The sequence below is a fragment of the Microtus oregoni genome, unplaced genomic scaffold (genome assembly GCF_018167655.1).
Source record: "Microtus oregoni isolate MIOR12 unplaced genomic scaffold, Mior012 000005F_ref0000423, whole genome shotgun sequence".
Lineage (NCBI taxonomy): Eukaryota > Metazoa > Chordata > Mammalia > Rodentia > Cricetidae > Microtus > Microtus oregoni.
This window is the reverse complement of record NW_024543064.1, coordinates 25,701,795-25,727,782: the sequence shown is the minus strand read 5'-3', so window position 1 is coordinate 25,727,782 and position 25,988 is coordinate 25,701,795. Positions and strand designations below refer to the sequence as shown.

Here is a 25,988-nt window from a genome sequence, read left to right as displayed (position 1 = left end):
TCCTGTGTTTTACCCTTTTATATATACTTTGTCTTTATTGTTTATTTTAATCAGCATTCATTTTATTCCTTATTTTTATGGAACAATTTACAAATTTGTATGTCTCCATTGTGCAGGGACAATGCTAATCTGTCTCATTACACTTTTTTAGTAATTGTGCTCCCAAAGTCAGTATCAGTAATTATTCCTAAAGCACAAAATGCTGTGACAACACTCCCTTCTCCAAGGATTCCTACAACACCAGTTATTACCAGTGTGATATCGTTGGCAAAAGTACCTGCTCTCCAGCCCACCACGAACACTAACAGTGTTTTAACAGGTATGAGGCATTTGGCTAAGAGGAAAGTATTGCTTAGTCTAAGAGTTTGTACTTTATACTGTATGAGGAAATGGTGCCCCCACTATGTGGGGTGAGTGGCTAGTAAATGAAGAGGGATCTGTTGGAAAGGAAGGATGGGTATAGTTATTTTTTTAAAAGCTTCTAATGGGCTGTAGAGATGACCTAACAGTTAAGAGCACCTGCTGCTCTTGCAGAGGACCTGGGTACAGCTCTCAGCAGTTATATGGAGGCTTTATCTGTGACTCCAGTTCTAGGGAATCTGATGTCCCGCTTTGGGTTCCATAGGCACAAGGCACGCACGTGATGCACATACATTACCTGCAGTCTAAACACTCATACACATAAAATAAAATGAATAAACAAAAAGAATTTGAAAATTTTAATGTTCCTGCCTGTGTGTGTCTCTCTGTCTGTCTGTCTGTTGTGCATATATACTTACTTCTATATAGGTGGGTAGGCATGGAAGCCAGAGGTTAATGTTAGGTGTCTTCACCACTCTCTATCTTGTTTTTGAAAATGTGAGTTTTGTTTTTTATTATCGTATATATATGTGTGTGATATATGTGCACAAGTGTGGACAGGCACATGCCAGACCTTTGTTGTGGAGGTCGGAGAACAGCTTTTGGGAGTCAGTTTTCTCCTTCCACTTGGGATCTGAGGATCAAGCTCGGGTTTTCAGGTCTGAGTAGCAAGCATGTTAACCTACCAAATCCATCTTAGTTTTTAAGACAGGGTCTCACTGAACCTGGAGTTCACTTTTTGGTTAGACTAGAAAGGTCATTGAACTCTAGGATCCTCCTGATCACTTGGGCTTACAGATTCAGAGACATACTTGGTGTTTTTGTTTTTAAACTTGGGTTCTGGGAATCTGAATTCATAGCCTGATGCTTGTACACCAAGCCCTTTACCCACTGAGCCATCTGGCCATTCCCCACCCTTCCATCTTTGTTACCAGGCATTCTAATAAAGTAGCAGGGGGTTGAAATAGGGAATCCTTACCTTTACTAGGCACCGCAGGTGTTTCCTTGGACTATTTTTTGAGAAATTTTCACCCAGGCTCTAATCCACCTCTTTGTGAGAGAAAATGAATGCCAATTTCTGTGTTTACTCATGTATATTGTGAGAATGATAATGTGTATTTTGATTTTTAACAGGTGCAGGTCCTAAAGAAGTAGCAGAGATCATTGGAAATGTGAGTTTTATTGTTTGTATGTTACCTGATAATCCTCCACTTACTTATTTCATTTTGCTTATAGTCTAATATATAAACATACACACATATGCATATACATATACACATACATTACGCAAGTACTTTCCTATTTGTAGCTTATTCTTTTCAAAAGGTTGAGCGGTAACACATTTTATGTTTTGAATCACTGCTGGACTCTAGATCATTAATAAGTATATACTCTTGATTCATCTTACTTTGTACTAAGCTTCCTCTATTCGTTTAAGTGCCTGCTAACTCCTGACTGCTTATTTTCCCTCTTTGGAAAGCTCAGTGGTGTCACGTCACTGGGACTGAAAATAGTACAAAGTGCATATTTACTTAATTTCTCAGTTTATGTCTCAAAATTTGAAAAATGTGAAAATGTCCCTAAATTTAAAAATAATTTTAGCTGGGCCTTTAATCCCAGCTCTTGGGAGGCAGAGGCAGACTGATCTCTCTGAGTTTGAGGCCAATCTGGTCTACAAAAGCTAGTTCCAGGACAGGCTCCAGAGCTACAGTGAAACCCTGTCTCGAAAAACCAAAAATAAAATAAAAAATAAAAATAATTTTAAAGAGTGAATAATATCAGATTTGTCCGGCTATCAGGATCACAGGCTGTGGTTGTAGTCCAGTGCCAACCATCACTTCAGCAGAATTGACCTTGACCTGCTGAGCTATGCTAAGTTCCCTCATCCTTTCTCAGTATCCTTTCTCAGTATGTTTGAGCTAACGTAGACCGTGTTAGGTCTTGACTTAGTGATTTTAGTGACTTTTTGTTTGAATAATTAAAAGTCTTTTTTGGGGGGGGCATGTTTTGATACAGGGTTTCTCTGTGTAGGCCTGGCGGTGCTGGAACTTACTCTATAGACCAGCCTGGCCTCTGCCTCTGGAGTGTTAGGTGTGTGCATCACCGCCTGGCTTAAAAGTTTTTTCTTATGTGACAATGCCATTCAGGTGTTATAAAATGATGACGTGGACCGCAAGTGTGTCCACTATTAGTGTCTTTGGAGCAGCAGGTGTTAGAGATGATGAAAATCTACACAAGGACCAAACCACTTGCTGTGGTATCTAGGTACTCTTAGACTGGAGTGTGTCCTGCACAGTGTAAGAGGGAATTCTCAAAACCCCAGAGCAGCAGAGCAAATTAGGCAAACTACTTGCCTAGCTTAGAAAAATTATAGCCAGACAAATATAACAAAATAAGTGGGAAAAACTCTGGCAATTCCAGCATGAATTATTTTTGATGAAATGAAAGTAGTTGAACATCAAAATGACTCAGCAGGTCAAGGCGCTTGCCACACAAGCCTGACCTCAGAACCGAGCAAAGACGTAAAGAGAGAACCAACTCCACAAAGATGTCTTCTGGCCTTCACATGTGCACGGTGGTACTCGCATGTCTCCACATCACATACACAACCAACAATAAGAGTAAATAAAATACATTTTAGAAGATAGGCGGTGACGGTGAGGCAGAGGTCTTCTTGTAAGCCTTAGTGATCTTCCTGGGTTGAAAGCCCATTGAGGTGTTAATACATAAATGAGTAGGCAGGCTGTATCTGCTGTCATATTTGACCATATTATAGCAGTCATTGCTTTTTGTTTGTTTCATTCTGGGTTTTTTTTTTTTTTTTTTTTTTCGAGACAGGGTTTCTCAGTAGCTTTTTTTGGTTCCTGTCCTGGAACTAGCTCTTGTAGACCAGGCTGGCCTCAAACTCACAGAGATCCACCTGCCTCTGCCTCCCGAGTGCTGGGATTAAAGGCGTGTGCCACCACTGCCCGGCTCGTTCTGGTTTCTCTGTGTAACAAACCTGTTTGTCCTGGAACTCGCTCTGTGTAGACAGGCTGGCTTTGAACTCAGCCACTTGCCTCTGGGATTAATGGTATGCACCAACATGCCAAGCAGCAATGATTATTTTTGAAGGTAATGATCCAAACATGGGTTGCTGTTCCATAGTGAAAAAGGCCAGGCTGGTCTATAGAGTAAGTTCCAGCACCGCCAGGCCTACACAGAGAAACCCTGTATCAAAACATGCCCCCCCCCCAAAAAAAGACTTTTAATTATTCAAACAAAAAGTCACTAAAATCACTAAGTCAAGACCTAACACGGTCTACGTTAGCTCAAACACGATACTGAGAAAGGATGAGGGAACTTAGCATAGCTCAGCAGGTCAAGGTCAATTCTGCTGAAGTGATGGTACAGGCTGGACTACAACCACAGCCTGTGATCCTGATAGCCGGCCAAATCTGATATTATTCACTCTTTAAAATTATTTTTAAATATTTAAATTATTTTTAAATGATATGCCATTTAAAGTTTCTGAATTACTTGTTTCTGGAATATATATATTTTTGTGATCTAACAAATAAGGCTTGCGTGAAGATTAGAGTGCAAAGCTAAGCCTCTAGAGGCCAGGGAGTGGTGGCACACACCTTTTATCTCAGGGAGACAGAGGCCGAAGGATCTGTCTCTGCTAGCTCAAGGCCACCCTAGGCTACACAAGATTGAATCTGTCTAAAAGAGGTGTTTAAAGGAGAAACTGTGCTCACACTGAGGTGTGCTGGGATCACATGCCTTTTATGCCAGCAGTAGGGAGGTGGAGACAGGAGTGATATGGTTGAGTAGAGAGAAGAATATAAGGCGGGAGGAGATAGTAACTCAGTGCAGTCTGAGGACAGAATTCCCCCTTTGGTCTGAGATTTCAGGAGAGGTAAAAGGTCTCTCTAGTTGCTGGCTGCACTGCTTCTCTGATCTCAGCTTTCACCCCCTAATTTCTGACTCTGGGCTTTTATTAAGAACAATTAGAATTTGTGCTATCCACACATGCACACACACACATTTGATTATTTTTTGATGATAAAATGTATTTCAGATCAGTAGGAGAAATATGGATTATTTAATAAATAATAATGGGACAAGTAAATAGTCATATAAAAGACAATATTTTGCATTTCTACCAACCAGTTTTAACCAAAATGAAGTTCAAATGGGGATTTAATTGTAAGAAGCAAAATAACTAAGAAATATGTAGGAAAAACTCACAAATATGTCATAAAACTCAGAAATCATTACAAAAATCCCTAAGGAAAATTTGGCTATATCCCAGACTGAAAAGATAAACGGGCTGGGCCCGCTGGCTCACCACACATCTAGTCCCAGCTCTTGGGATGCACAGGCAGGCAGAGAACTGAGTTCAAGGCCAGCCTGGTCTAGTAAATTTTGTGCCACCTGGCACTACATAGTGAAACTGCCTTAGTGGGGAAATGAAAGGAAAATGGGTAAATGTAAAGGTTACAGAATTTTTGCTATTTTGTGAGTGCAGTGTGTATTTAGGATTGAACCTGAAGCCTTGGTGTGCTAGACAATTGCTTTATTACCAACCTATAATATCCCCAACCCCCAAAACGAGTTTTTAAAAATGTATAAAGAGAATAAATAAAAAAGACCCAACAATCAATAGTAACAGGCAAGAGTGTCCATCAGTTTAACAGACCTGGACATAGAAGTAGTTCTTAATAATATTCAACTTTATTGTTACTGGGAATGAAACTAAGCTAGGTGGCATATTCCTATAATCTTATCACTTAGAGGCAGAGGCAGGAGGATCACAATGGTTTTGTGTTGGCCTGGGCTATCTAGTGAGACCCTGTATCAGAAGAAGAAAAAAACCGAGACAGGAGAGATGGCTCAGCATTAAGGGCATTTGTGTTACTCCAGTCCCGAGGCATTGATGGGGAAGCTCTGTCAACCAATCACATCTAGTTAAGGCTCGGCTACCTGGAGCCCAGGAAGAAAAACTGGGAGGACCCAGGTGTGCTCGCTCTCACAGGCCCTCTCTCTGCAGATAGGAAGTCGGACCTCCCACTTTTGTAGTGTGAGTTTTCCCTTATAACCATTAAAATATAATTATTATTCTTGAGCTGGCCTGGTTATTTATCGTACCAACCTAATTCGCAACAGGGCATCCCAGTACCTCTTCTGGTCTCTGTAGGCACCATGCATGCACATGGTGTAAGACATACATTCAAGAAAATACTCATAATAATAATTATACAACACTGAGTGCTATTTGGAAAAAATTAATAGAAAGGAACTTAGAACCACTGTTTAATCATATTGACCAAGATAAAAGTGAAGATCTATGGAGGCATTCGCTGCTAGGCATATGAATGGGTAAAATTACTTCAGAGGATTTTAGTAGAAACTAAAGAAGTTTTAAAATGCAGAGCCAGATGTGGTTGATAATTGGTTTGCATTGTTTCTAATAGCAGAGGCTTGAAACCCAATTTTTCCATCAGTATCTAGGGCCATAGATCACTCTGGAGTTATATGAGTTGCCAAAACATAATTTAATACAAGCAGAGTCTGAAATGTGCCCTTCCCATTTCACATCTGTTTACATAGCCTAGCTAGTAGTAGAGTGTCCTGCACACACATACAGAGGCTTTGGTTACAGTTAAAGTAAGTATGTTGTATTCATGTAATGGATTACGATGCCTTTGTTAAAAAGAATTAGGCCTATATGTATAGGCTTCTGGAAAGAAGGTGACATAAACCTTAGAATAGCACACCTTCATTTGTGCCTTAAATACACGTCTATCTGCTTGTCCATACATAGAGAATAGCCTGGAAAGGCCACCCTTAAGTAGGTGATTCCCTATGAGAAAAACTATTGGGGAAGAATTCTAATGGGAAATTATTTCCAGTTGTTCACTATTGAAGTCTTTGAGTTCCATGGCACATGGCACATTAATTTGAAAATATACATAGAGTTTTTTGAGATAGGGTAGCTGTCACTATGTAATTCAGGCTGCACTTGAATTTAGAATAATCCTTCTGTCTCAGCCTCCTGGGTGCTGGGATTATGGCTGTGCTTCACTTTGTCTAGAAAAAGTTTGTGGGGTGATGGTGTTGGTATTTGAGACAGGATCTTACAGTGTAGCCTTGGCTATCTTGGAAGGCACTTTGTAGACCAGGTTGGCCTTGAATCCTAGAGATCTGCCTGCTTCAACTGTCTTTTGTGCTAGAATAAAAGACATGTGCACTATGATTCATGAATGAATTTTTTAAGAAAATGGTAGAAGTTATGATGGACTCTTCATAGACAAGGGAATATAGGTCATGTTACACACGAAGAATAACCCTCTACTCTAGGCTGAGTATCCACTGGGAAATAGTCTCAAGTAAAATAGCCTCACATGTATTGCTTGTGGTCACAGAATTAGATACAACTTTTTTCAAGAGCAGTGTGCCAATGCCACCATAATTTAAATCACACACTTTGAATCGACAGTACCACCCAGACTTTTATTCTACACATGCACTAGCACATGTAGAGTGGATTTATGTGTAAGGACAGGAGTCATGGCATTGATTGTAGTGGCACAAGGCTTATATTTATAGACAAGAACTCTTGTAGTTACTTCTGGCTCATTTAGTAATAGAATACTATCTGAGGGGCTGGGCAAGCCTCATACAAAGTCATGTAAATATACTTCCAAGGTAGCTTGCTAAGTAAGAGTAGGGTGCTGAAACTTGCCATGTGCTGCCATTGTGGTCAAATGGCACTGATCTGTCAGAAGCTGGGAGCAGTGGTTATTTTCAGAGTTGAGTCTGGGTTGAGGACAGTCAGTGTGTACACACTTATTTCTCTTTAATGTTTCACTTCCTGCACATATGTGGGAGTCAGAAGGACAACTCTGGGGGTGGGGGATGGGATAGGGTGTCTGTTCTTCTCTTGTACCATAGAGATCCCAGGCATCAGACTGGGGATTAAACTCAGGTGGTCAGGCTGGATGGAAGAGCCTTAATAGCTGAGCCAGTTCATGCAACCTGGCTTGCTCTTTTGAGTAATTCAGAAAATCGAATGTTACTCACTGCTCCCTAACCCTGCTTTTTCCTCAGCAACTCTTTCCACTACTTAGACTTTTAAGTTTGTTATATGATTATTTTGCTTGGTTTTTGTCTTATTTGTTTTTTGTTTTCCAAGACAAGTTTTCTCTGTGTAGCCCTGACTGTCCTGGAACTCACTCTGTATACCAAGCTGGCCTCTAACTCAGAGATCCACCTGCCTCTGCCTCCCGAGTGCTGGGATTAAAGGCGCATGCCACCATCCCCTAGCTACTTGTTTGGTTTTTGTGTCTCCTTCTCTGATCAGGACTCTTGTTTGTTTGTTTGTTTGTTTTTTTCTGTTGTACCCCTAGGGCTTAGACAGTGCTTGATTTATGGCTTACTTACATTCAGTAGATGTTTTCCGAATGAAATAAATGTGTTTTAAATAAATGTCCTACTCTGCTTTCTTTCACTTTATTTTATGGAGATATGATCTTTGTTTACAAAAGTTTTATTTTTTCTTGTAAGTTCCAGGTAGTCAAATGTATTAATTTTTTTTTTGCTTTGTTTTTACATTGCTCTTAAGAATACTTTCTTTCAAAGCTAGGTGTTGGTGGCACATGCCTTTAATCCCAGAACTCTGGAGGCAGAGGCAGGCAGATCTCTGCCAGACTGGTCTACAAGAGCAAGTTCCAGGATAGACTCCAAAGCTACAGAGAAATCCTGTCTAAAAAAGCCAAAGAAAGAAAGGAAGGAAGGAAAGAAGGAATGAATGAAAAAATACTTCCTTTCTGGTCATTTGAAATTTTCTGGGCTTTTTGTTGTTGTTGTTGTTGTTTTTGTTTGGAGACAGGGTTTTTCTGTGTAGTCTTGGCTGTCCTGGAACCAACCTGGCCTCAAACTCAAGAGATCCACTTACTGAGAGCTGGGATTAAAGCTGTGCTTCACCAACACCCAGCCTAGTTGAGATCTGTAATCAATAGAGATTATATATTATTTTGTGGAGCCTGTTTATTTTTAAAAAATAATTACCCTTAGCAGCAAATGTTTTTTCTTTATTTGGCTATTTCAGTTGTATTTTAGGCAGAGTAATTTGTGTGTGTGTGCGTGTGTATTAGGGATTGAACGGAGGGCCTTACCCATTCTAGACATATCCGTCTTCCAGAATTTTTTTTTTTTTTTTTTTAGAGAAACAATGAATGGAGCCTATGCTGATTAGGAGTTAGTGGTTGTCTTCGTTATTTTTCAGTTGCTGTGACAAACACCCCAGCCAAGGCAGCATGTAAAGGGGAGCATTTAATTTGGGGTACAGTTTCAGAGGGCTAGAGTTAATGATGATGGGGCAAAAGCATGGCAGCAGGAACAGCTGAGATCCACATCTTGATGGTTTCAGAGCTTTGGTTCATTACCTTCACGCTGTGACATGGTGGTGCAGGCAGCCGTGCCTCTGGAGATGGATCTGAGAGTCCCACATCTTGACCCGCAGGCAACAGGAAGTGGTCTGTCCCACTGGGCATGGCTTGAGCACATATGAGGCCTCAAAGCCCCCCTCCACAGTCTCACACTTACTGTAACAACAGTACGCCTTCTCAACAAAGCCACACCTCCTAATAGTGCCACTTCCTCTGGGGGCCATTTTCTTTCAAACCATCACAGTGGTTTTTGTTATTTTCTACCTCAGAGTGCTTTCTGTTTGTAACTGCTCTTCTACAGGATAACACACTGCTTTTCATCTGATAGCAGTATGGTTGTTGGAAAGTTACTAAAAACACTGGCCTGTGGATTTGTTTCTAACTAGGGAAGTACTCTGGCAGCTGATGAGACACTCCAGTGTTTGCAGCCTCGCAGGCTTCAGAAGAACAAAGGCATATTGTGCAGGCCAGGCACACAGACCAAAGCTACCTCTTGCAGACCACATACCCACCATGTTGCATGCCAGACAGGTAAGTGTCCTGGCACCTTGTATAAGGTTTGCTTTCTGATTTTTTTTTATTTAATAAAAAGGTAAAGACAGCAATTCTTGAGTGTGAAATGTTAGCATGCTACAAATCCATATGCACATAAAATACTGTGTGTAGAGTTAAGCATTTCACACATGTACATGCTCTCTCAAATGTGTAGATAAGCCGTTATAATTACTGACATACATATTTGCTTAAAAGAATTTGTGATTGAGCCTTAGTTCTTTCTCTTTCTCACTCTCCTCTTTTTAAACGCTGCATTTAATTATTCAATTATCAGTTGTTGAGAGAACAGATAATGCTCTGGTGTGTTGGTGGTAGAAAATGTGAACTCCTGCATGGGAAGCTGTAAAGCATTGCCCCAGTCAGTGGTAGTGCCTTACTCCCATATTCCTGTTTTCAATTACTTTAGTAGCTAGCTAGCTCTGCCCAAAGTTGTGTGTGTGTGTGTCAAATTCAGAGCTTTGCGTTGATCACAGAGCTATAGCCTAGGTTCTTCCATTTTTAACAATAACCCTGTCTCACAGACTAACCAAAGGGGCTTCTGAACATTGGGGCTCCTCCACAGACCCTGGGTTAGGCCCAAACCACACCTAGATACCTATTTTCACAGAGATCCTTTATTAAGCAGGCAGAAAAACAACAGCAAATGACCTTGCAGGTGTAATTTTTAAGAGGAGAAAAAGGGGAGGCCTATGTTAGAATGGGATAGGATGTGGTGGTAAAGGAGATAGAGAATGAGAGAGAAGGGAACAAGAAAAGGGGACAGGGGTATTTGTCCCAGAGGAACAAAGGACTGCCTCTGGAGAAAGGAGAGACAGATGTGGCCCATAGGCAGATGGCAGTTTATAAAGGTAAAATGGGAATCTCTGTGTTAGGATGAGGTGTTTAATTTTAATTGGACATGTTAATTAGATGAGCCAAAGGAGGCTTCTGATTGCTGGACTTCAGTACTTTGACAGCTGGACCTTGGTAGTCAGCCTTAGGAGGAGGAAGTGGCAAACTAAGGGAGTGGACCTTGGTGACTAGTTTTAGGAATGTAACCTAAAGATTTTTAGCAAGGCAGAGGGAATGAGGGAGGAGAACAAAGCCTGCCAGAGCCATGCTCACCATGCTCAAGCTGGCCAGGTCCCTTCCCTAACCTATATGTAAAATGCCCAGTCTGGAGCTGGGTGTTGTGGTGAGGTTACTGTACTCCCAGCTATTTGGGAGACTGAGGCAGGAAATCTTGAGTTCAAGGCCAGCTTGGGCCGCACACCAAGAGCCTGTCTCTAAATAAATATATAAAGCTTACTCACTAAAAGTAATCATTGATATTTTACATAGGGTGCCTTTCCTTTGGTAGGAGTCAAAGAGAATTCTTGAGCAAATTTGATCATCTTAATTTCTGTTTAAAATGATACTGTCACTTGTGTGCATCAACTTCTGTACACCTTCACGTTTAAAAAGTAGTAAAAGATCCGTGATCTGTGGACATCTGGTATGTGTGTGCTTATTTTTTTTTAAATTTCTGGGTTAAATATGGACTACTTTCTATGTACTGTTGTAAATGGCTTTGTCATTTGATATTGGATTGAAAACATTTTACATTGATGAAAATGTACACACTGAAATTCTTCTTTGTCTACCTCTCCCCTCTCTCACTGTTTTTGTTTGTTTGTTTTTGAGATGGGTATCTCATGTAATGTCACAGACTGATCTCAGACTGGTCATATAGCTGAGGATGACCTTAAGCTCCTGATCCTCCTGCCTTTGGCTCCTAAGTGCTGGATTACAGGAGTGTGCTAACATTCCTAGCCCTACTTAGGGATTCTGTTGTATTTTATTTTGTTTGTTTTATTTTGTACTTGTCTGTACATGCTTGGGAGCATGCCACAGTGTATATGTGGAACACTTGTAGAAGCTGTTACATCCATCCACCTTGTCAAGCTTGGTAGCAAGTACCTTTGCTTGCTGAGCCATTTCACTGACCCCTGCATTAAGATTCTTAAAAGAGCCTGGTGGTGGTGAATCCCAGCACTCAGGAGGCAGAGGAAGGTGAATCTCTCTGAGTTTGAGGCCAGCCTGGTCTACAGAGCAAGTGCTAGGACAGCCAAGTCTACACAGAGAAGCCATGTCTCTAACCCCCACGCTCCCAAAAAGGGCATAGATGGTAGTATACACAGTACAATCAAACTCCTAAGATTGGCCTTTAGATTTTATATGTAGTATGTTGTTTTATATTGATGCTAAGGATTGGATCCAGGGTGACATCTCAGATAAAGTGCTACCACTGAACTGTTCTCTAATCCCTAAAGTTAATGTTAATCCATCTTGCTAATGGAATTTTGTTCAGGTTATCATAACACAAGTGTTCATATTTAAATATTTCCTTCAGATTTACCTCTGCCAAATGGGGAAAACGAAGAACCTGATTCTCCACTTGCAAAGAAGAAAAGAGTGGACTTTATCCAGACTTGTGATGCAGAATATATAAAATCTGGTTTTATTATCTGTTCTGAATCAAAGGAAAGTCCACCAAGAGCACAGTGTGTCATTTGTGGAGAGATCTTACCTCAAGAAAGCGTGATGTCAGTCAGTCTCTCTAACCATTTGAAGGAAAAACATTCTGAGTTAGAGAACAAGCCAGGAGACTTTTTTGAGGAAAAATCACTTGAAATCGAATGTCAAAACAGTCCTTTAAAACAGTGTTTACTAGTTGAAGAGTCGCTTGTGAAAACTTCTTATTTAATTGCTTTCCAAATTGCTGCCAGGAAGAAGCCGTTCTCCATCGCTGAAGAATTAATTAAACCGTATTTAGTAGAAATGTGTTCAGAAGTTTTGGGTTCAAGTGCTGGAGACAAAATGAAAACCATCCCTCTTTCCAATAACACAATTGGATGCAGGATCAACAAGCTGTCTGCAGACATTGAAGACCAGCTGGTTCAGAAGGTCAGAGAATCCCAGTGGTTTGCCCTTCAGATAGATGAGTCAGCGGAGACCTCAGACGGCACCCTTCTCCTCTGCTATGTTCGCTTCATCGATTATGCATGTGGGGATGTGAAAGAAGAATTGTTATTTTGTACTGAAATGTCTTCTCCGAGCACAGATCTTGAAGTATTTGAGCTAATAGATAAATATATTGATAGTAGATCTCTGAGTTGGACCCATTGTGTTGGTTTCTGTACTGATGGGGCCACAAGCATGACTGATAGATGTTCTCGTTTAAAGTCAAAAATTCAAGAAGTTACCAAGAATGCAGTGACATTCACACACTGTTTCATTCACCGCGAACACTTAGCAACAGAAAAGCTATCTCCATGCTTACATGAAATCCTTTTGCAGTCAGCACAAATTTTAAGCTTTGTAAAGAACGGTGCCTCGGATTCACAAATGTTGACTACTCTGTGTGAAGAGATGGGATCGGAGCATGTGAACTTACCGCTTAATGCTGAAGTTCGTTGGCTGTCGAAAGGGAGAATTTTAACAAGATTATTTGAACTGAGACATGAAATTGAAATACTTTTAAATCAAAGGCATTCAGATTTGGCCAGATATTTTCAAGACAAGGAATGGGTTGCAAAGCTAGCATATTTAGCAGATATGTTTTCACTTATAAATAAGTTAAATTCTGCTCTCCAAGGGACCGTGGCTACTCTTTTCAATTTGTATAACAAAGTCGACATATTTAAGAAAAAGCTAAAAATGTGGGTGGAGCGCACACAAGAGAATGATTTTGATATGTTCCCTTTGTTTTCTGAGTTCTTGGACTCCTCAGATGTGAGTGGGAGAAGCATCGCTGGCATTATTATTGAGCACTTAGAAGGACTTGCTCAGGTTTTCCATGACTGCTACCCCCCACAAGAGGACTTACGTTTGGGAAATCTGTGGCTCGTTGATCCCTTTGCCAGTCACCAGAATAACAACCTCACTGACTCTGAAGAAGAAAAATTAGCGGCATTATCTTTGGATACGAGTCTACAGTCAGCTTATAAATCAATGTCTGTAACTCAGTTTTGGGTTAGCGCAAAGACACGCTACCCAGACCTCTCTGAAAAGGCAGTGAGACTCTTGCTGCCGTTTTCCACCGTCTGTCTGTGCGATGCCACCTTTTCAGCCTTGACCGCATCGAAACAAAGGGACCTGCTGGGTTTTGGCTCTGCCCTAAGACTTGCAGTCACGTCATTAGTTCCAAGGATTGAAAAGTTGGTAAAGGAAAAAGAGTAGTATCCATATTGCTTATCGTCAGAGTCTTTAATTTTGTGTTAAATTTTGTATAAGTATCCTAAAATACATTTGCTAATGTATTTGTATTTTCAGTGATTAAATGTTTTAATAATTTTTCCTTTGTTGTAGAGGGATTTAAGAGTTATGGAACTTAAACATAATTATGTATAATTTTAATAACACAAGGGAGAAAATTTAGCCTTTATATTGGTGATTGCTCTTGGGGTTTCAAAGGAAACGTCTTGCTTAGGGAGTTCTCCAAGAGACCAGGCCAACCTGCTTGTCTCAATACATCAGTTAGAGGTAAGCTTTGGTGAAGGCCAGAGAAGGACTGGGTTAGCGGAGCCAGGTTGAGGAGAACGGGTTGACTCGGTGATCCCACCTCAGCCCTTTGTTTTGTTTTTTGTTTTGAGACAGGGTCTTTCTACATAGCCTTGGCTGTCTCGGAATTCATTATGTAGACCCACTGCCTCTCCCCATCTCCCCATGCCTCCCTCCCCCAGTGCTGGGATTAAAGGTGTTGGACTCCCACCTTAGTCCTGAAGGGACTGACAGGGACCTTGAGCTCTCATAGAAAAGGGAAACAGTCGAGGGGTGGGGTGTGCCTGACAGTGGATCTTCTTGGTGCGGCTAGTAATCTGATTGGAGAAGTTCCCAATGTCATCACTTCGGAGGAGCAGTCTGGCTTCTCTAGGGTACAGCCTCACCATAATGGCAGTTGCCCTCATTTTTTTTTTTTTTTTTGATTTTTCAAGACAGGGTTTCTCCGTAGCTTTTGGTTCCTGTCCTGGAACTAGCTCTTGTAGACCAGGCTGGCCTCGAACTCACAGAGATCCGCCTGCCTCTGCCTCCCAAGTGCTGGGATTAAAGGCGTGCGCCACCACCGCCCGGCAGTTGCCTTGCCAAGTTCCCTGTTGCTTGGAGCTAGTTTTGGTCCTTTACTGTACATTATATTTATGGGTCAGTTCTGGGTTTCCTAGAGTTCAAGGTAATTACAGGAGAAAGTGACCCGGGAAGAAAGTGGCCAAACAGAGCTTGGGGGGATAAAACAGACTTAAGTTAGGGCAGCCACCAGTGCTCACTCCCCTTTATGACCAAGTGCACAGGAACCGAAGGCCCATGTCATAGTATCATGGCACAGTTTGACTGTTCAGTTTGCTTTTAAAAGATGTGAGAAGTTTTAGGCAGCCAAGCCAGCAGCCCTCAGAAAGTTACAGATGGGTGGAAAGCAGATCCAAGCAGGTAGGTGCCCAGCAGGAAGTAGAAGCAGCAGCAGCTTTGGGGGCTCCTCTTGGACCTCTAGACCAGAACTTGGAATTTTTTTGTGGGGAGTTAGGGGGAGATGAGGCTTTGCAGTGTAGTTGTTACTGGCCTGTTCTTGCTGTGTAGTAAGTCCATGCTGGCAGTGAACTCTGGGCAGTTCTCAAGCTTCATCCTCGTTCCGTAATCCTATTGGGATTACAGGTGTGCGCCATCACGCTTGGCTGTAGCCGACGTTCATAAAAGGTCAGATAGTAGGTATTGTGTGGCTCATCCACAGTGTACAAACGTACTGTTGGCCAACATTCCTTTATCTGTGCACACTGAGATGTTATTTTTATGTAATTTCCAAATGTGAAAATTCCTTGAATATTGTTTAGTCATTTTAAGATTATTATTAATAGTATTAATCTTTTCCTTTTTGCTGTGTGTTAGAACCAAACACTCGACACCTGGCCAAACGTGGCCCTTTGATGCCGATCTGGATAAATACCTGAAATCTTCAAACATCTTTCACCCTTTGTTTGCCGATCTGGATAAATACCTGAAGTCTTCAAACATCTTTCACCCTTTGATGCCAATCTGGATAAATACCTGAAGTCTTCAAACATCTTTCACTTTTTACTTCAGTTGAGCCATGGGAGAGGCAGATGTTTTAGGCATAGGTGAACAAGAAGAACTTGTAGTTACTGGTTACTGCTTTATTGAGCATTAATTGTATGGTTTAGTGGTGTGCTAGTATCTTTCTCAAGGCCAGTGTGCAACTCCTTACGTGGGAAGAAGGAAGCCCAGAGGCCAGAGGCGCACAAGGCTGGGTGGTATCAGATTCCTCTGGCTCGGGGTGGTCCCAAGTCCAGCAGAACTGGACTGCTAGCTCGGGCTTACCGAGTTGTTCTCTTCTCCAGGTGGGAGGGGGTGGGACTTAAACTTCTGGCCCAGCATGCTGTCTCCAGGCTGATTTAGAGCTGCAGAGATGGTGGGACCAAGGGGTCCAGGAGGATGAAGTGGGAGGGTGACTGAGCATGCCTCCCCATCCCACATCACCCAGTGTTCTAATTTGAGGGAGGCTAGTGAGGCAGAATTTTTTTTTCTTTGTTTTTGAGATGGTCTCCTTACCGGGAACTCACTATAAACCATGCTGGCCTCAAACTTGCGGAGGTCCAGCTTAGAAACTAGTCCCGATGGTAAAATGTAATTTGCCGAAAGTTAACAAGGCCCAAAGTAGGCCTAACCTAGACCCCACAGGGTCCTAGGAAATCTGGGATGGAATCCTAGAAATCACTTGGCTAGTTCCTTATTCTGAGAAAGTCCACCGATACTGCCAGGCTCTGTGGAAGACCTATGCTACCTACTCCCAAGCTTGCACACTCTTCCCTCCCCCAACCTAAGGTGGTGGGTTTTGAGGGGCAGATATGGTAAGAACCAGACAGTTTAAACACTCTGCAAGTGTCTTACCTGAGGCGCTTGGGCCACATACTCCAGGATAGCTGTCAGATATAGCCCAACACAAAATTGTAAATTTAAAACACGTGGCTTAGTAAAAATTTCATTTATGGGGTTCTGGAGCAACTATGTAGATGACATTGTGTCATGTTGTCAGAAGATTAGATGCCCTGGAGAGCAGAGTAGAAGAGGCCTAGCTGCTGTCGGACCGTAGGAAGCAGTCCGGGAAAGGTCTGGGTAAGATGGATTACGTTAGACCCCTCCTCTGTATCTGCCTCAGTGGAAATGGAAATTAGCTTCTTTCCATCCCACCTCTAAATGTTCAGTGTAAAGAGAAACCAGGCCTGGCACAAAGACTTAGTCTTTCCCAGTTTCTGGCCCTAGATGGGAAGGCCCAAGCCCTGTTCCCTTTCCTGGGCTGAGGCTGGGTTGTCATCTCTGGAGAGGTCTGGTGAGGAGAGAAAGCCGTCTCTAAACTTGCGACTCTTTTCACTTGTGGACTGTCTGCTCCTGATTCAAAGGCCAGTCCCATGCGGGGGGGGGGGGGGGCCTTCTTCACCTGACTCAACCTGATTCTTTGTCCTGCTTCCTGGAAAGGGTTGGGGGTTATTTTTAATGGGAGGGCCTGGGCTGGAACCCCTGAGCTCTTGGATCTTCTGGGTGTTCATCCTTTCTGTTCTAGGGGCTGTCTTCACTTTGGTGGTCCTGGAAGAGTCGCTGAGGACCTACGTTTCAGCCGTTGTCTGTCTGTGGCCCCTGCTGCTGCTGATACCTGCCAGGTCTTAGCTTGGACTAAGACGGTGGTCAGATGCCCCAGACGTCTGAGCAAGAAGATCGCTGGTGCTGTCGGGAAGCCTGGCAATTGAGTCTTCATGCCATGTGTTTACCACAGCAGAAACAGACATGGCACACTGTCTACCACTTCGTTAGGCCTATAGTCATTCAGTGTAGAAGAGATACCTTGTTTAGGTCCCAATCTCCCCTCATACCTATGCTGCCCTGTTTTAAGTGGTATATTAATATTCTTCATGTCATGTGAAAAACGGGAAATAAGCAGAAAAAGCTGAAACCCCTCCAAATTCTAATACCCCATAAATAACCATTTCATTTGGTGTAACTTTACCTGTTGACTTTTTCTATGATTGTAAACAGATTAATTTTTCTTTAATGAAAATGAGACAGGATAGCCTACCCTATTGTCTGCTGTTAAGATCCAGTGTTCTGCCAGGCAGTGGTGGTGCATGTGTTTAATCTCAGTGCTTGGGAGGCAGAGGCGGGTAAATCTCTGTGAGTTCGAGGCCAACCTGGTCTACACAGTGAGTGCCTGGATAGCCAGGGCTATACAGAGAAATTCTGTCTGGAAAAACCAGAAATAAAAGAAAAGATCCAGTGTTCTTTAACATTCCTTTGTATTTGTATCAGGTTAGTGGCAGTGCATGGAACTGAGGATGAAAAGGTGGCTGAGGTGCTAAGAGCACCTTTTGCTTTTGCAAAGGACCAGGATTCAGTTCCCAGCACCCACATGGCTGCTCACAACTATCCTAACTCTAGTTTCAGAGGGTCTGACACCTGGCCTTCTGGAGCACCAGCCATGCACATGGCACATATATCTGTATATATGTGCATACACACACACATGAAAGTAAAACATGCACATAAAATAAAAATATTTTGTAAGGATGTGTTCAACTTATTCCACTTCCTCCTGCCCATGAAGACTATCTAGGTTGTCCCCCCCCCCCATTTTTATTGTAAAGCTCACTTCCACATATATATTTCCTTTCCCAAGAAGTAAAGGTGCTGTCTCCAAAAGCATTCACATCTAAAGCATCCTTGAAAATTTGCAAGTTGGTGCTGTAGAGTGTCAGTGTCTGATTTCTGCCTGTGCTCATCTCAGTCCCGAGAGATTTCTTGCCATTTCTCTATTTTACACTTGCAGAGCTGACTGGCACTTGCTGAATGGTGGGGTGTGGCTCTTAGTCCAGTGTCCTTAACACCTGAGTGGAGGGTAGGGGACAGCTAGCTCCTGGTGATGCTGAATGACTCAGCAGTGTCTAAATGGGGGGGGGGTAGTGAGGAAGAGAGGGAGGGGGCAAACATGCATGGAAACAATGTTAGGTCACCTAGTGTCATGTCCCCAGACCTTTGCCTGAGTCCACTGGAGTCCTTTCGGGAAGTGATGTGTCTTCCCTGAGGGAAGACCATGAGGAACAGAATTTATATTTTACAGTTCTAAGTGTGAACTCTTAGCATCACTTGTGATGGGCAAACACAGTACTCCTGAGCCTGACCCCTAATAGTTCCGAGGCTAGGTCTCACTGTGGTGCTAGGCTGGCCTTGAATTTTACCTTAAACAAGACTCGCACTTGAATCCTCCTGCCTCAGCCTTTCCAGTAGCTGGGATTACAGACCTGTAGCAGGGCCAGCTGGAGTTATCTGTGCATATGTTTTGGCTACTTGCCTATAAGATGCTTTGGAAAGATTAGCTTTAGGGAGCACACACAGGTGAAAGTTGTATTAGTCCTTTTCATACTCAGTGCTGAATGGGCAGTTCCTGCTGTGCCCTCTCCTGCATGAATCCCAGGTGAGCTCATAATTCTTAGTTGGATCTTCTTGTGTCTAAAGGCATTCACAATGATACACTCCACTTACAGCAAGGATAGAGAACTAGATCATTGGATAGTTTGTTGTGTGGTATTTCGTTTGTGTTCTGACAAAGCTTGCCTGGAGATCAGAGGGCAGAGCTAGCCACTAGTTAATCATAGAAACTGAGCAGTGGTGGCACATGTCTTTAATCCCAGCATTTGGAGGTGGAGACAAGATCTTGACCTCCTGGACTGAGGACAGAGACAGGTAGTAAACAACTGACGGCCACTCCCGGTTCTTTGATCTTCTGATTTCCCCCCAATATCTGACTCCTGGTTTTTCTTGATAAGACTAATTAGATCACACGTCAGTAGCTGGTATTATTTGTAATAACCAGAACCTGGAAACAACCTAGATGCCCCTCAACTGAAGAATGGATAAAAAATGTGGTACATTTACACAATGGATTGCTACACCGTGGTTAAAAAAAAAATGACATTCTGAAATCTGCAGGCAAATGGATGGATCTAGAAAAAGCCATATTGAGCGAGGTAACCCAGTCCACCCAGAAAGACAAATATAATATGTACTCACTCAAAATGGCTTCTAGACATAAAGCAAAGAAAAACCAACCCATAGTCCACAACCCCAGACAGCCTAGACAACAAAGACGACCTTAAGAGAGACATACATGGATCTACATAGGAAAGAGAAAAAGACAAGATCTGAGTACATTATGAGCATGTGGGTCATAGGAGAGGGTAGAGGGGGAGAAAAGGAGAGAAGCTTAGAAAAATATATAGTGCAATAAAAAAACATGTATGGGGGCTGGTGAGATGGTTCTGGATAAGGGTGATTGCCACCAAGCCTGATGACCTGAGTTTTACCCAGGACCTACATAGTGGAAGGAGAGTGCCTGCTTTGGAAGCTTGTCCTCTGACCCCCACATGCTCTGTAGTGTACACAGTCTTTCATAGTCTTTCCTTCCTGCCCTCTCTCAAAGAGGTGCAGAGATGATGTAGGTTCCATGTTGGTTATTTGGTCTGCTTAATGAAAACATCAAAGACCAACATCCTTTCAGCTCTCAATATGCTGGCTACTGTCTTCTGAGTCGCCAGATAGCTGCAGTTGCTCCAGGTGGCACATTTGTACATAATATCCAAATGTGAATAGAGAATGGAAAGCTCTCTTGGAAAACCCTTGTATCTAATTGGCCAGAATGAAGTTATATTTCCATCTATACACCAGTCATTGATAAGGAGAATGGAATTCCAAGAATGGACTAAAATTCACCCATATTCATCACCAAGAAGGGAGGGATTAATAGCGCATGTGTGTTTTCCTGTTTATTTACAGAATACAGAAAATGGCAGAAAATGCAGCCTGGTGCATAGTAAGTGTTCATCAAATGCTATTATTAAATCTCTATTTGTTTTACCAATGAGAATACGGTTGTTTTACCAATGAGAATACGGGTCTGGAAAGACTGTGTGCCTATGTGTCAGAATTGAGACTAGAACTAAGTTCTGATTGATTGCAGAACTCATGTTTTTTTCAATTCTTCAGCTGCCAAGATGAAAATTTACAGGCACAAGACCTGGGATGACCTACCCAGCGTGATTGACCATTCCTTGCTTTCCAAAATTGGCAGCATGCATGAGCATTTTAGAGCCCATGAAAGTAGAGCCAGGAGCTCCTGGGACCCCAGCCTCATACAGTGCCTGCCCCTTCCAGGATGCCATTCCCAGCCAGGACATCAAGTGAAACCTTGCAGCTGGCATTGAGGGTGCCTGCTTACCAAGGCAGATTAGTAATTATGAACTCCAAAGCATGGCTGTGGGGTTGGCCCAGTACCTGTGGGAGAGGCAGGGCGCTGGAAGAATGGATAAGCCACCTGGTTTAGAGAGGCCATTTGATTGACAGCAGCAGAAGCATCTTGAACCCCAGCAGTGCCTTGAGGAGCCCAAGGAGCCAAGCTTCAGGAAGCCATAGCAGAAGTCTTAAGACAGCTCAGCACAACTTCCAGCTCTTTGACCTTCTCTTGTTCCCAGAAGATACTCCCATGTCCTGGGGTCCTGGCAGTGCCCCCACAAATCCAGCATGCAGCTATTACATGTGAGTCCTTGCCAGGCTAGCTATTGGGCCCATTCTTCATGTCACATTCCAGGACTGGCTTAGGAGAGTCTAGGATATGTGAGTGACGGATGATATTTGGCTCAGCTTCAACCTCTTAAAGCCAGGATTCCAGAGCAAGCTGTAGCAACTAAAAGAGCAAGAGAAAGGGATGATGTGGTGGCATGATAACCATAAGAGACTGAGTTTGGGAGCTAAGAGTATATGTAAGTGTCAGAAACAGCAAGAGGACGTTGGCTTATGTGCACACCCCTTTGGGAGAGGGTGAGACTTCACCTAGATATTTTTGCGTTGTATTTGCAAAATGTGGGCGTGTGCATTCTTCTGTGCATTGCCTCGAAGGGACAGAGGCTAAGGTATGAAGTCTCAACCCAGTTCAGCCACAAGACTCCAAGTTTTACTTGTTCTTTCATCAAATATCCCCATGGGGGTAGTTATACCTCCATTTTACAGCAGCATGGACAGGCACAGGTGAGGCTGAGAAATTACTCCAGGGCCTCATGGCAAATGTGTGTGATTCCCAGGCCTGTGCCCTTCTTGCTTCTTATCCAAAGTGCTGAGTCTGACAGGGCTTCCTTGGAGGTCTGAAGACTGAGGCCTTTTCAGCCTTACCAAAGGAGCTATAGGTAATTCTAGAGTATCCCAAGGAGAAGATCCCCACCAAAGCAGGCCAAGGCCGTTGCAATAGGCCTGCCCGGAGTCCCTCCAGCACAGTTCTTCTCCCATCTCTGCCTTTCTCCCTTTGTCACTGATCTGAGAAGGGCTGAGAGGCTCTGTATCACAGAGTGGACTTCCGTCACACAGCTGTGCCCCACATGTCTGACCTGAAGTCTACCTGTGAGGTGCCTCCATCCTCCCGGTCAGCCACCAAGCCTGGAAGTCGCCATGTTCTCTGGGACTCTCATTCCCCACAGCTTGTCACCAAGAACTCTGAAACCCACCCTCTCCTCCATGTCTCCAGCTTCCTTCCTTAAAAGGACAGAGGGAGAGGGGGCTGAAGTGGGAGGGGATATGAGAGAGGAAGGCTTTTGGTGACAGGTCTCCTGTGAGCTCTGTTCCTCGGTTTGGGGGATGTGGGTGTTGCAGCTGCCCGTGGGATGAACTGTCTCTCACCGGCAGTGGTCCTCCATGACTCATCAGCCTGCACTGCTTCTGCTCCATGGCGGATGTCCTGCACATGCTCAGCCTGCCCATGGTCAGTCTCCAGCTTCGTGGTGCTATTGGTGGGAGACCTGAGCCACCTCCAGCTCCTCAGCCTCCTAGCTGAGAAAGCCCTGGCCTACCTGCTTCACCCTACTGCCATTACCTTGGTAGGATTCAGGGTGGAAGGACCTAGATTCCAATTCCTCATTTTTGTTTGTTTTGTCTTATTTTATTTTAGTTTTTGGAGACTTTCTACACAGCCCTGGTTGTCCTGGAACTCACTATGTAGGGCAGGCTGATTTTGAACTCACAGAGATCCACCTGCCTCTGCCTTCCAAATGCTGGAGTTAAATATAGGTGTGCACCACCACTCCCTGCCTAAATGTCAATTCTTAAGTGACCCTGACTATCAGTGTAGTTGTGTGCCTGTGAATATTGGACACAAGCGAGATGAAAGCCTAGGTGCGGTGGTGAAAGCACTAGGGCGGCAGAGGCAGGAGAATTGCTGAGAGTTCAAGAACAGTTTGGAGCCGGGCGGTAGTGGCGCACGCCTTTAATCCCAGCACTCGGGAGGCAGAGGCAGGCGGATGTCTGTGAGTTCGAGACCAGCCTGGTCTACAGAGCTAGTTCCAGGACAGGCTCCAAAGCCACAGAGAAACCCTGTCTCGAAAAACAAACAACAACAAAAAAAGAACAGTTTGGGCTACAGAGTTCCAGGTCAGTCTACATTAACATGAATGTGAGGGCCATTGAGATGGCTCAATAAGTGAAAGTACTTGCTGCCAGCCGTGGAGTCTCAGGACGAACCTTCCTGGTGGGAGGAGAGAACCGACTTTCTCAAGCTGGCCTCTGAATGCCACAAGAGGGCTGTGGTATGTCTCACACACACACTGGAAAGCTTCAAGAACCCAATAAGACCTAAAAGTAGAACCTCAAGGGATGGATGGAACATTCTTTGAGTCCTGCATGGTCCCTGGGGTTGACCAGCTTGGAGATGTAAGTTGTATATCAGTTGTCTTGGATACCTCTTGGGATAAAACCCCAAACCCTTGATGTGACATACAAGGCCCTGCTTGATCTGGCTCCTGCTTCCCTAGTGATCTGTTTACCCCCTCTTCCTGGCTGCGTTTCGTTTCATGTCTTAGTCTCTGGAACATTCCACATTCCTACCCTTCTAGTACTTTTGTACCTGAGTTAATGTGAAATAATCTGTCACCTTCACTAAATCTCCCCATCCTTGCTTCCTGAGAATTAACTCCTACAGGGAAACCTTTCCTGACTCCCACCATGCAGGCACAGGCACACCCACACAAACCAGATCCGGTTTGATTGCCTCGTTATTATTCTTTCTCAAAACTAATTAAGTCATTAACTGGGCAATAGATTTGTTTTTTATTTACATCAATCCATAAGAAATTTCCAGTTTTGGGGCTGGAGAGATGGCTCAGAGGTTGAGAGCACTGACTGCTCTTCCAGAGGTCCCAAGTTCAAGTCCCAGCACACACATGGTGGCTCACAACCATCTGTAATGAGACCTGGTGCTCTCTTCTGGCCTGCAGGCACACATGCAGATGGAACACTGCATACATAATAAATAAATAAATATCTTTAAAAAATTTAAAAAATTGCCAGTTTTGTGGGCTCCCGAACGTTGGATATGACTATTGTATTTTCATTTAATTCAGCCTAATAGATGCCGTGTTTGTCTTGCTTGGCACATTATTTCCTGTGCTTGATACTGTGTCTTGCACACAGGAAGACTCAGTTTCAGGTAAGTGAATGAAATCTGGATAACATTCATTTTGAAACTGAAGGACTCAGATATCCTGGTGTCCAGTCACTCCTCGAGCATTCTGGGGTTCTACCAGCTTGCCTTTCCCTGGTGCATTCCTGACTCAGAGTGGGGGTTACCTGCATCTCTGCCATCACCTCCATTGTCCCAAGACTCTTGTGCCAAGACGTGGTGGTTATCAAGCTCCAGCCTTCCCTTAGGCTGACAGCACACAGCGTCAGCTGATCTGAGCCTTTCTCATGGAGCACGTCCTGCCAGTGGCTCTGCCTATAATGCTCTCTTTCCGTCTGTGCTTGGACAGCTGAGCCATCTGCTCTACGTGGGGAGCAAACCACTCTCTGCTCTTCGCCATGTGCTGGAAGTCCCGCAGCAGAAGTGTTTCAGTCCCAAGCAGTTCCAGCTTAGCAGGCGAGAGCCACAAGCCCGTGTTGCCAGTCTATCACTCAACGCCTCCCGACTGGCCCTTTCACTGAGTTTGCCTTCTAGTGATAAATTCAGTGAATTCCTCCTTCCCTTTTTTGATATATTAACCTCTCATTGCTCCCTTATTCCTTCTTTAACTTGTTTCTTTATGTTTTAAAAGTAACACATGTGCATGCGAGTAAACTCAGAGCCACAGAGAAAAATGTAAGCTGCAGAGCGAAGGTCCCACTGTGGTTTATGTGTGCGCATGCATCATTCCAGATGTTTGCCATTCTCATCAAATGCACAGGATCAGGTTTTATCAGAAAGCTGCAAATGGGAGAGTACCACAAGGCACTGCTGTAATTTGCCTTCAATTTAGCTTGGGCAGCTCCCCATAGCTACACATGCAGAGCTCTTTTTGTTTCACGTCATCCATATTTTACTCAATTGGCCCCCATAGGTGGACATTTGTGTCCATTATTTTACTGTTATAAACAATGCTGTGTGAACGTCCTTGCTCACGAACCTCTGCGTATTTGTAAATGTATAGAACGAAGTCCTGGCAGTGAAACTGCTGTGTCACAGGGTGTCTGTGTGCAATTTAATTGTTTAATGACATCACTATACTGCCTCCAGAAAGCACAGTCACACCCCCAGTATGTGACGGTATGTGACAGCCACTGTGTTGCCATACCCTCACCAGCACCAGTGATGTCACCTGCCTTCCTCAATCTCTGCTTTCATTGGCCCTGTGCCAACTTGCTGTTGCTGGGGCTGGAGAGAGAACTGAAGGCTGGAGAGCACCCTGGCCCAGGATGCACAGGGGCCTGGGTTCCATCCCTGGGGCAGCAAACAAAACAGAAAGAAATAGACAACAAGCTCAGGTAGTGGAGATAATTAACTTAGAAAGAGAAAGCACTGAACGTGCACTTTTAGAAACTTTGTCTCGTGACTGATTTGGCCTCCTTGCACTTCAGACTGTGGTCAGGCAGCTTATCATGGAGGAGGAGCATATGGCAGAGTAAAACCACTCGACTCATGGCCAGGAAGTCAAACAGAAACAGAAAGACAGACATCAGGGACTCATACTCCCTTTCAAGGGCCCGCTGCCAATAACCTAAAGACCTTCCTTCAGACCCCATCTTAAAGGTGTCACCATCTTCTGTGTGAGTCAGCTTCCCTTTACCACATCAAAATGCTTGAGTGACTCAGCTTACAAATGGAAAGGTTTATTTTGGCTCACAGTTTGGAGATTTTGGTCCATGGTTTGGTGGGCCTGTTGCTTGGGGGTCTATGGCGGCTCAGTATTTAGTGATGGGCGGGTCTGTGGACAGCATGTAGTGATGTGGGTCTGTGGACAGCATGTAGTGATGGGCGGGTCTGTGGACAGCATGTAGTGATGTGGGTCTGTGGACAGCATGTAGTGATGGGTGGGTCTGTGACGGGAAAAGCATGACTGGGAAAAACCTTTCCCCTATGAGAGAAGATTGAGAGGAACCCCAGGATGTTCTTTGAAGGGATCCCCAATATCATAACTCTTACTTTTGGTCCCCCCTCTGCTGGCCATCTCATACTATGCGGGCCCATCTGCCTAGGGCTAGTGCTGCCTACAATGGACTAGGCCCTCCCACACCAGTTAACAATCAACAAAATGTCCCAAAGACGAGTGCCTACAG

General features: G+C 43.7%; 1 protein-coding gene across 5 annotated transcripts in view; it reads left to right on the top strand.

The window, feature by feature from the left end:
- The window catches only part of Zmym6 (zinc finger MYM-type containing 6), a 43,332-nt gene extending 26,579 nt beyond the window's left edge, over positions 1 to 16,753 (top strand). For 4 of the 5 annotated variants that reach the window (XM_041652434.1, XM_041652433.1, XM_041652437.1 and 1 more), the window contains 5 exons: positions 152 to 319; positions 1,495 to 1,532; positions 9,182 to 9,326; positions 11,722 to 13,532; positions 15,246 to 16,753. In XM_041652434.1, coding sequence (XP_041508368.1) covers positions 152 to 319; positions 1,495 to 1,532; positions 9,182 to 9,326; positions 11,722 to 13,532; positions 15,246 to 15,284 — 2,201 coding nt within the window. In that variant the 3' untranslated portion in view covers positions 15,285 to 16,753. The other variant, XM_041652436.1, reaches the window with a different exon arrangement.
- The last annotated feature ends 9,235 nt before the right edge of the window (positions 16,754 to 25,988 follow it).